This window comes from Protomyctophum bolini, assembly GCF_963924005.1.
Source record: "Protomyctophum bolini genome assembly, chromosome: 15".
Lineage (NCBI taxonomy): Eukaryota > Metazoa > Chordata > Actinopteri > Myctophiformes > Myctophidae > Protomyctophum > Protomyctophum bolini.
The window spans coordinates 16880074-16892046 of NC_137876.1; the positions used below are offsets into that span (position 1 = coordinate 16880074).

General features: G+C 44.6%; 1 protein-coding gene across 1 annotated transcript in view; it reads right to left on the minus strand.

Moving 5' to 3' along the window:
* The window catches only part of sobpa (sine oculis binding protein homolog a), a 54524-nt gene extending 45637 nt beyond the window's left edge, over positions 1-8887 (minus strand). Inside the window, 1 exon segment of the mRNA XM_080784139.1 lies at positions 8490-8887. Coding sequence (XP_080640265.1) covers positions 8490-8585 — 96 coding nt within the window. The 5' untranslated portion in view covers positions 8586-8887.
* Positions 8888-11973: the final 3086 nt, after the last annotated feature.

Sequence of the window (11973 nt, forward strand, 5' to 3'; positions counted from 1 at the left end):
GAAGCAAAACCAACACTCCTACTTTGGTGAGAAGGACAACTAAGTATGGTCACAGTGGTGGAAACAGTACTCACATGTTTTAATGATGTAAAAGTATCAATACTGCAATCTATATTGGACTCCTCATGCATAGAAGGCGGCATGAGGTCAGTCCGCTGCACCCCCAGGTTGGCAGAGGAAGTGTAGTACCCAGGATTACATTAGATAATTGGCACTGGGTTACAAAATCGTGGGATAAGAATTATAAAAAAATGTAGAAATACAATGTAGAACTACTCTGTTACAAGTAAAAGCACAGAATTCAACTCAATTTATTACTTTGAGTAAAAGTACAAAAAATATTGGTATCAAAATGTACAATTGTGCAGAATGTCCTATTAAAGGTTTTCAAATGTTTAAAATGAGTTTGTAGATCGGCTATTTTAATAATGCATGTTTTTTGAGGGGTGCTACTGCTTCCTTTGCCCAGCTTTGTGTGTTTGTGTGAATAAGCGATGATTTGATTGGCTGATCACCCCATAGCGATGATTTGATTGGCTGAGCAAAGTATGTATTGAGGATAAAAAGTGAGGACAGAAAAGTGAAGACGCGAATTGTGAATGGCCAGAATGAGATGATGTAAGATGTCGACAACATTTGTAACCAAAATGTATCTAAAGTGAGTCAGTCAGTCAGACAGACATACTGTACAATAATAAGGCCTAGTATACAGTCTGAGCTTTGATGCCGTGAAGCCAAATAACCCACCCACTGGGCACAGTTTTCATTGATTGAATAGTCGGCACTTAATGTAATTCAGCACTAAACTGTATCCAGCAGCCTAACGGCCTATTCATACTCCAGTTTTACTTGATAAGGTGACCACCGACAACTACAACGTGACGTAACGCCGCGGTGGTAAGGGACTCACTGCTCACCCAAACACATGTCTCTGTTTTTACTAACAACCGGTTCGTTGGTCACCTTATCACCAAAAACTGTAAATATCAATAGGCCTTAACATCTCCCTTTTAGCCAATGAGTATCCCGTTTCACAGTGCCCGTTTTGGGTTCGAATGCCATTTGGCTACGCCTCACATCAGCGACCAAGCAACACGCCACACAATGCCCTGACACAGAATCGAAATCTGGCACACGTTTTGGGAGTAAAACTGTGGCAGTGTAGTGTACACAACTTCCTTCCAGCGAGGAGGATGAAACCTCGAGAAGAGTCAAGAGTTGGAGGGCAAATCCCTTTTGTTCCTTTTATACCCCTTTCTGAAGACGGACCGGCGTGAACGCTCCACAGCTTATTGAGGAATGACAAAAAATAAAAACGATTTCTCGCTCCCTCTGTCTGTCTCTAACTCTCGGGCTTTTCCAATCCGTCTCTCTCTGTACTCTCTTTTTTTGTACCATGTCCTCTGTGTCACCCTAGCAGCACTTCCACAAACAGGGAGTGGTAAAAGAGAGCGGAATCTAATCCTGTTTGGCGGCTCATCAAAGGGACCAAGTAGCCACTTGGCGCTAGATAAGGTGGGGAGGAAGTAGCGATGGAGACACAGTGTCAACTACAGATGTGCTTTATGTTACACTGGATCTATAGCCTTTTCATCTGGCTTCACACAGACAAATTCTTCTCTGTTTAGCAACTGAAGTCTGATTTCTATGACGAAAAAAAGATAAAACCAGACGATCTACAAGCTCGCCGCGAGTCGCAGCGCAACGCATTGTGAGTTTGTAGATCAGTACCTCCTTGAGCTACAAAATGTAACTCAAGGCTAACTCCACAACCTCATTATCTCTGTGTTGAGAGTTTATCATTTGCACAGTGTGGCACCATTGGAATATACCGTGCAAAATACTCAAGTAATACAAGAAAATGGAATCTAGCTTGGCTGCATGGAAGTGATGGGTCACTAGGGGAACAGGTGCATAAAGATGGCCGCCTCTCCCTCCTCTGTCCTGCTATGCTATTCCACTAGGCATTTAGCAGCCGGTCTTATCCATGAGAGAAGTGCCATGTTTCTGTCAAAGTGCATCCCGGCCGTGAGGATATTGTGGGTCCTCAAATAAAAATCACACCCCTGTCAACTGAGTGTTGCAACTCCCCCCCCCCTCTCTCTCTCATTAGCAGGCAACAGTGCAGCACTATCTCTCTCTCTGTTTCTGGCACAACAGCGCCCCTACTGGTACTAATAGTCATATTGGTTCTCATGGTCACATAGGTGGGTTAACGTCACATAGGCGAACACATAGGTAGGTGAACACGGACATTGCTGTTCCTTGGAGTGGTTGCACCACTCAAAAAACCTAACATTTTAATGATAATATAACAGTTAATGCAAAAAAGATATGTTGTGGTATTTTCTTCCCTCCTTTAAAACTTTGAGAAATGTGATGAATGGGAACCTAAAGTTTACTATGTTAGTTCCACTGATTGATTGGTTGATCATTAAAATAGAGTCCAGACGGAAGCACGCACATCTATAAAACATTCTCCAGGTGCTGAACAAAAACATACGGGATTAAAGAAAGGAAGTCTGCACATTGTTCTACAGCTCCCAGGTATAATTTATTAGAACAACGTTTCGACCTACAAGAGGTCTTCTTCTCTACCTCGGAGCTAGAACAGTGTGTGGACTTCCTTTCTTTAATCCTGATCATTAAAATGAACATGCTCTAAAGATGCCACCCGTCTGACCACATAACGCAGGTCTGTGAGATTTTCAACTGGGCCCTGATCCAGAAGAGTTTGGGAAACACTTTAGAGTTCTAAGAAAACCAATAATCAACACTGAGAATTCCAGATCAGGGGCACGGTGGCACAGTTGGTAGTGCTGTCGCCTCACAGCTAGAAGGTCCTGGGTTCGATTCCCGCTGGGGACGCTGTGGGCACTGGCGGCGTGTTCCTACCTCCGCGTCATCAGTGCCCATACCCGAGACGGGGGTTGGCGAAAGGGCCTTTCTGTGTGGAGTTTGCATGTTCTCCCCGTGTCCCCTAGGGTAGATACCCTCACAAAAACATGCAGTAATCCTGGTCTCTAAAACTACCTCCCCCTGGCCAGCCGGGGCGCCTGATGGAGGGGAAAGGAACTGGTCGGAATAACGTGTCCCTTCCACGCGCTACGTCCGGCTGGGGAAATTCCCCTCTGTCAGGTGAAAAGAAGCAGCTTGGACTCCTCATGCATAGAAGGAGGCATGAGGTCAGTCCGCTGCCCCCCCAGGTTGGCAGAGGAAGTGTAGTGCCCAGGATTACATTAGATAATTGGCACAGGGTGAAAAGAAAACTGGGTTACAAAATCGTGGGATAAAAAAAAAAAAAAAGAGAATTCCAGATCCTGTCAGTCACAGCTTCCGCAATGTGTTTGCGTTGTGGTGGGGAGTGTAATGACGTCAAACTAAGATGCGACATTCAAAATTCAAAAATCTAAACCGCTTATGCTTATAACCACGCACCGCTTCTGTGGGTGCCTCTCGCCTACAAACAACTGTAGACTCGTTTTTGGCACGCCGTCTCAAGAGAACTTGAGCCACCTGAGCTTAAGCGAGCGAGTTGCCATGCCGAACGTTGTGAAGTTCGATTGAGCCGACTCAGTTCGAGTTGCAACCAGATAGGCACAGATTAGTAAATCATGTTTTGGGGTGAGCTTTGCCCCAACCGACACTCAAACTAGTATAAAAAAAATCACACTCGTGTGAAGTGAGGGGCACTCTTATCATCATACAGTACAAAACCAGTAAGACGCGCAAACGCGGGAAGCGAACGCAGCTGAGACCCTGCAGATCGATGTCTGTCTGTCTGTGTGTCTGTCCCGCTGTTACTGTATATGTGGACCTGGCCCCTTTTGTGCCCATATAATCAATGCATCACATTCCGTGCTCAGCCAATCAAATGTCATTCGGCCAGTCACTTTTGGCGTCTTCACTTTTCTGCCATCACTTTTTATCCTCAATATGTACTTTGCTCAGGCAATCGAATCATCGCTATGGGGTGATCAGCCAATCAAATCATCGTGTTTGTGTTCACACAAACAGACAAAGCTGGTCATAGGAGGGGCTAGTGCCCCTCAAAGATGTCTAGTACAGTGAGACAATGTCCCTATACAACAACTGTGTGTAACCCATGTTTCTCTGTAGTGCTGTGATCCAAACAGGGCCAGTGGGGCATGTGTCGGTGATGGTGGTTGGGAATTTGATACCTTGTGGCCAGAAACCAGAGTAGGTCACAGTACACCGTGATAAAATTCCCTAATCCACAAGCCAAGTTTCCTTTTGCAGAGCCCTCTCCCGCCTCTCCTCTCCAATCCTTGCCTGGCCCACACTTTTCCACTCCCTTGTTCCCTCTCTCTCTCTCTCTCTCTCTCTCTCTCTCTCCCCCTCTCTCTCTCGCTCTCTCTCTCTCCCCCTCTAACCGCTCTGCTTTCATTTCCCTCTACTTTCCTTGATATGTGATCCGGTGGAGACACTCGGGTTTCAGTTTTTACAGCTTAGCCAGCCTATTGCTGTATACATTCCTTTCTCCCCTGTTCTTAGCCCTCGCTGCCTCTTCTCCATACCCCCTGTACCCACTCCTCTTTCTCCCCGATTACTTACCGGGCCTTATTTTACCATGGCACACATTAAGCAGGCTGAGATGAAGGAAACACTGTCAAGACTGTTTAGCCTTTTTTCAGAGGTATGGTCCCCCTAAACAAGGGCACATTGTGTGGCGTTCGCTTCCCTCCTCCTCGTGTCCGAAAGTAGATGAGAGAACATGGGAGAAACTCAAGAAGACGGGAGACATTTTCAAGAGAGAGGGGCATCGCATGGCGCTATGGGCGCTCCAACTCGCTCCCGAGGTTCAGCTCGATCGACACAGTTCAAGAGGACTTTTGCTCCAAAGGAGCACAACAAGTGTTCCCCGGAGATCGCCCTCTGCCCAGGTCTGAGGTCACCTGCCAACATGCATCCATGCATGTTGGGGAACCGCCCTCTGAGCAGGCATGTCATACTATAGCAGGTCCATGATGTCAGGCTTTAGAGCATTCTGGACATAGCCATGGGGATATTATAGCCTTACAAATATGATTTTTTTTTCAATAACCACTTAACCCATTTAGACCTGAGGACGATTCTATAAATGCCTTTGAAAGCATGACAGTTTTCTGAAAAACCCTATGTTTCTGTCAGTGGTTCTCAAACTATTTCATGTCAAAGAGCCCCAGAATTATCTGTAATTAGCCGCCGACCCCCGTCTGAAAATATGTTGTTCCAGGGACACAATAATTGGAAATGCCTAAGATGCTATGGGGCAAATAATAAAACTGACAGTCAAGCATCACTTAACTGTAACGCCATAGTCTTGCATAGCCAGACGACCAGAGATTCCGGCCGTCTACTGACATGCCAGGGGAAATGTGGGTTGAAAAAGGTGGGTAAAATCAGTGCTAACAAATGCCTATACTGCTAGTCCTGTTCTGATACCTACCATCCCAATATGAAGCACCGCCCTGATGTCTTGCCACAGACTCTGCGATGCTGTTATTTCTGAATCGTTTCCACCCAGTTATAGCCCATCATCATCCATTCAATTTAGATGTCATCGGACGTGGCTATACATACGCGAGACATGCTGTACTGCCGTGTACACCCATAACACAGCACTCATGCCATATCATGATTTTAACATAATCCAAAATCCCAGTCGAGTTTCATATTATCACAATATCAATATAATATTGATATCGTTGCTGTCGGGCAGAAACCTCTTATCTCCATAAGAACTTTGTGGGTTTTTTTTGTAAGTGAACACCCTATATGTGAATGATCATATACTACAGCATCACGCAACAGTATAAGTAGTAGCAGATCCACAAGCTCGGAACGTGTTTTGAGCTTGTAGATCTTCTTCTTTTGCTGTTTAAATTATTAATCCTGACAAGTATAGGCTAACAGTTTTGTACATAAAGAGGTTTCCACCCGACAGAGACGATATCATGGTGCACGAATCCCAGACGATATCAATGCAATATTGATATAATTGTCCAGCCCTATTCTGAGCTGACCAGAAACGTATTTGAGTGACCAATTGTGACCAGAAGTTGCCCCACAGAAACCAAGTTGTGGCAACAGCAGCAATAAGACCCCCTCTTGAGCATCACCCTCCTCCCTGCAGGACATTAGCCCTCTCTGCCTGGCTGCACTGTTGGGGAGTGGTGGAGTTATATATAGTGGGATGCTTACGTGCAATTTTCAGCCATGTGTGGTAACTTCATTAGTCCAATATCTATAGTAGCATTTTAAGTGGTAAACTTAGTATTTCCATCAAATATCTGGATCGCTTTTAAGGTTACAATTAGCTCCGGCAGAAGAAAAAGGATATTTAAAAGATAAAGGAAAAATCACACTTCACTGTGTGAAGTGAGGGGCGCAGCGAGGGCAGTATTTATTTCAGCCGTTGTCAATTGCTGCCCTAAAAACACTTACACCATTACGGCAAAAAAATACTCTCGCACATCATGGCAGTTTTTGTGTGGTGCTGCTATTGCCAGAGTATATGAGTGAGTTTCTCCAACACTGCCTCTCTGTATAAGTCTGTCTCAACAATACTGTATAAATAAAAAACCAACAAACAAACAAACAAACCAACCAACCAACCCAGAAAGGTGGATTGTTGCTTTTCCTTTACAAACAAGAAGGCAATTATAGCTTACATTATGTTTGTGGAGAAATATTTGGACCCAGTTAGTGATGACTTAATTTATACAAATAATTCTGCATGGAACACATCAATGTGTCGTTCCCTCTGTTGAAACACGTTCTTTATCCAATGTCATATATATATATATATTATATATATATATATATAATTTATTTTTTTGTGAATATGGTGACCTTTTTACCACAGAGCAAGTGGCCAATCATGGGCTGTGATGCTACAATAAGCCAAGAAAACGCACGATTTTTTGTCTCCAGAGGAATTTACATGAAAGCATTGCTGTCTAACATAATTGCTATTGCTGGCTATGGCTATACTTGTTTTAACAAGGCTGCAACAATGGGAACTCATCTTCTATGAATAATGCACTTTAATCTATTTGCTCTGGGTTCATATAGACAGATAGCCGAATTTACAATAATATTTATGTTGTGTCTGTATATATTCAAATGGATTTCTTACAGGGTTGCTTCAGCAGGACTTGCGGAGATCCAGCAGTAGCTTTGCGTTTGCCCATAATATTTTGTGCTCTGGGATTCTTCTTTGTTCTGAATGATATAGGCTCAGAAATGATTACCCAACGGCAACTAGCCTCCATATTCAGCCAATAAAGGCTAAATAAACAACGCCTCCTGGAGGATAACAACCCTTCATATCCAAACGCCAAAAATCATGTGTATATATATAGGCTGCTACAAACAATGAACAGATGAAGACAAAGCACGCTGGGGCTGCAAAGCCACTAAACACCAGCGCGATCCATATATGCGGCTCAAATATCACAATATGCACTGCATGTACACAACAGACAGAAACCAGCGTGTCGTTGTTGATTATTATAGAAATACATTATGTGTACATTTCAGATATAATTTGGCCTATACACACAGTCACACACAGTGAGACGAGTGAGTGACACACACACACACACACACACACACACACACACACACACACACACACACACACACACACACACACGGACAATGCGATCGTGTCTGCTCCGTGCGCGAGGCTCGCAGACGCACATCTGGATAGCACGCTTCTGGCGCTCCACTACTATACGCAGCTGGACGGTGACGCGCGCGCGCACGCACACACATACACATACACACACACACACACACGACGCGGAGTGAATAGTGACAGAGCACTGCATGTGGGTTTTTCTCTACGAAATACACTTAAATTATGTATTCCATTCCATGTGTACGTACAACAGGCGATGTTTGTGTGTGTAGTGTGTGTGTGTGTGTGTGTGTGTGTGTGTGTGTGTGTGTGTGTGTGTGAGAGAGAGAGAGAGAGAGAGAGAGAGAGAGCAAGGGGACTATAGTCTGTTGACGCCTTCACTGACTGACTCACTGGATTTTCCATGAACTCTCCAGTCAAAGCCATGTAAATGGTCGCACACAAAAACATCAGATGCCCCCAACGTGTGAACACTGACTGTCTGACCATTATTTTGTCATTGATTTAAAAAAAGACAAAAAAAAAGAAAAAAGCTTGACAACAAGTAGCTACCATGGTAAATGAATGGGGTGCCGCATCCATTGTGTATAGCAGCCCCGGTTACTAGTGCGGGGAGCGCGGATGAGACAGGCGTGAGAAACGTGCCAACATGACAATAAAACTTGGGTAAAAAAAAAAAATCTAAGTTGGACAATCAAAAACATCTCCCTTCAGAGGATCGTGTATCCCCCTCTCTTGAGGTCGAGCAGACATGCATGCACGCTCTCACTGTATAAAGCGCTCTTTCCTCCCCATGCGTAAATCACATGCAACATGGGCACAGATTTATTATATTTTTTACCTTCATTTCTTCATTTATTTCCCTTTTGACCGGGTGAGCTGGTTTTCTGCTTCTTTTATTTTCCGGAGGTCTGCCCTCTTTTTCCATCTCTGCCATTTTCTTATGATACTTCTGTCAATATTTGAGAGGTGAGACGAGGTGTGTATAATATGTGGAGAGATCGGAGACGGAGAGAGAGGGGCTGCTGCTGTCTGCGAGGCGGGGCAGCTTTCACAGTTGCCAAGCGGCGGCGGGCGTCTTCTTGAAGCTTCGCAACGGCCCGCGTGGAGCTGCTGCTGCTGGTGCTTCGGGTGCTGCTGCTGGTGGTGGTGCCGCCGAGGGCTCGCGGCGCCCGGCTAAGTCAGCCATCTTCTGCCTGGTGGTGGCTGGCGGTTGGTTTTCTGCGGTCCGTGCGCGACTCGTGAACCGCCTCTGTGAGTCAACAGAGAGGTTGAGTGAGGGGAAAAAACAGACAGGGGGAGGGGCGTCCGCTGAAACATTATATGACGCGCTGATGATCAGAGGTATAGGGCTATTTCTTATTTTCTTCTCGGTTGTCCATGGAGGAGTGTGTGTGTGTGTGTGTGTGTGTGTGTGTGTGTGTAGTGTGTGCACTGTGTGCAACCAGAGCAATCAGAAATCCACGTAGCTTTCTTCTTTCGTGATGTTCGGCCACCTACCACCCGCGGTGACATTCTGCGAGCAGCAAACAGGTGCCCCGTGGCAGCCAGGTTCTCCCCCCTACCCTACCCCTTCTCCAAGTTCTTCTTAAGCTGCTTGACTGTTGCAGCTGGACCCATCAGTGTTCATTTACCCTGAGAGGGAACCTATTAATGGACCCATAATGGTCGTAGTGATGTCCCTCATTGGCAATTCATTACTTGATGAGCAACAAGCTTTGTTAGTTGACATTTTGTTTAACTTTTCCCCCCCATCCATATCTTTCATAAGGTCCATGTAATTCGGCCTGTGTCAATAACTTTTAATAGCCAGAACAGGAGCCAAATGTGAAATCAACTTTACCAACCTAAATGGGTTTATTGTATGCAGCAAACACAATTTTACACACATTTCCGTTCATTATATTAGATACGGAAATAATAAATATTGCAATATAAACTATTAGTCAACTGAGAATGCTCTATTGTGTAATCCTAAAAGCTCTGCCTCTGTCTATCAGGTGGTGACTATCTATCTATCTATCTATCTATCTATCTATCTATCTATCTATCTATCTATCTATCTATCTATCTATCTATCTATCTATCAATCAATCAGAGAGCAAGATGACAATGAACAAGGTAGTGTCATGAATGAACCCTATTTGTGTCCCCCTTATGGACATGTCCAGCCAGCCAGCGTCACAATATATTCAAACATTCTGCAAAATAGGCAAACAATCTGTGAAAATGTCACTCATACAAGCTCACAACGCATATACAGTATAGCAGTGTGAATAATTGTGTAAGATTGTAGATCGGCTCTTTTCAGGCAAAGAGGAATGGAACCCCAACCTCCAAATCTCAGGGTGTTCACTACAACCAAAAGGCCACTGAGCTGGTTACGCAGGGCAAGACCTCACTGGCGATCCGTGATGTTGTCAGAAACTGCTGACGTCGTGTTGATGACATACATGGGCATGGGAGACAGACAGAACCGCAGACGTCCATTGTGCATGCCGCCACTAATATTGGCGAAGCAGCACAAATATCACAGAAAGCTCTGCCAATCAGGCCCACATCACCCCGAACACACAGATTTGGTGCGTCCACTGCAGACCTGTGTGGATGGACAGTTCTCGTAAATCAGTGGTTTTCAACCATTTTTATATCAAGGTCCATTATTTATTCTGCGTTTGAGACACGGATGACATTTAGCCTGGATTTATGCACAACTAAAGAATATTTTGTCGATTTTGTCCACAAATCCATTCTGTATTGAAGAGGTACTATAATAACAGTCAAATGTGTATATCAAGATAACAAATCTTCTACATTGTCTGATTGTGAATGACTGAATTTGTAGATTTCTTGTGAATTAAGTAATGCAGATATCTTAACAATAACTTAACTCTTGAGAGCGTAAAATGAAATCAAATGGACCCGTAAGGGTCAGTTTGGTTTCATGTTACACTCTCGAGAGTGAAATATCTAATAAGGGTCCATTTGGTTACCAACTCTCCATTATTTAGCTGGGGACCGCCGGGAGAATCTAGACGCAGCTGCGCGACATGAGACATGAGCGACAGAGATAGAGAGGAGTATACGTGTGTGTGTGCATCAATTTAACAAAGGTGCAGACGATCAGAAAACAGCAGAGAGTGATCGACGTTTGCGCTACTCTATGCCGAATTGAAGTGGACTCGGTCCCAGACTTTTTTCCTTCTCCCTGGAAATAAAAACGTCTGGGTTTCCGAGGTTATATGGACAGGGACACACATGGCAAGTTTGTGGCCTAACCTAAACTCAGTCTTAACCGGCCACATAGGTTACTAACCCTAACCTCAGTCTTAACCAGGCACGTAGGTTACTAACCCGAACCTCAGTCTTAACCAGCCACATAGGTTGCTAACCCTAACCTCAGTCTTAACCAGCCACGTAGGTCACTAACCCTAACCTCAGTCTTAACCTGGCCAGGTAGGTCACTAACCCTAACCTCAGTCTTAACCGGCCACGTTTATATACGGGATTTTGGACTTATGGGTAGTCCCCGTTTGGTCATACGGCACCCGAGTTATTCCCGGGACAGCGTGCACGCACGCACGCACACACGCCACGCGCACATGCACACTCCGTGAATGTGAAGACAGATGCCACCCATCCCAACTTACACAGCATCACATCACCTTCATCATGATGAGTTGCTCCACTGAAGATCTAAAGTGCTCTTTCTTCCTGGCTGCCGTCCAGTATTATAATGAACCTAGTGAAGCACTGGCTGGATCCCTATGAATATAGAATATAAATATATATATAGATGTGATCTATATATGTGATTTTATAGATCTATAGATGTGATTTTACATGAACCCAGAGCGTTCTGTAAATTCTGGATGGCGAACATTCGGCAAAAATAGCACATCCACAAGCTCACAGCACAACGCGCTATGAGCTTGAAGATCGGCTATTTGCAGCAAAGAGATTTCTTGTATATTGTCATAGTAAGGTGCATTTATATACAGTGCCTTTCCTTTGTCCAAGGCGTTTTACATAGACTGCGCATTACATTCATGTGTACATTCATACACTGATGGCATAGGTGCATGCAAGACACCAACCTGCACACTGGGAGCAATTAGGGGTTCAGGACACTTTGACACCAACTCTGGGGAAGCCTGGAATCGAACTGAGAACTTCACGGTTCCCATATGGCCACTCTACCACTGCTCTGTTAACAAATGGAACCTTGAGGGTCAGAGAAAGGGTATAGGTAGGGAGGGTATAGAGAAAAGAGAGTGGACTCTGGGAGACTCTGGTCAACTAAGTATAGGGTTTAACTTATTTAA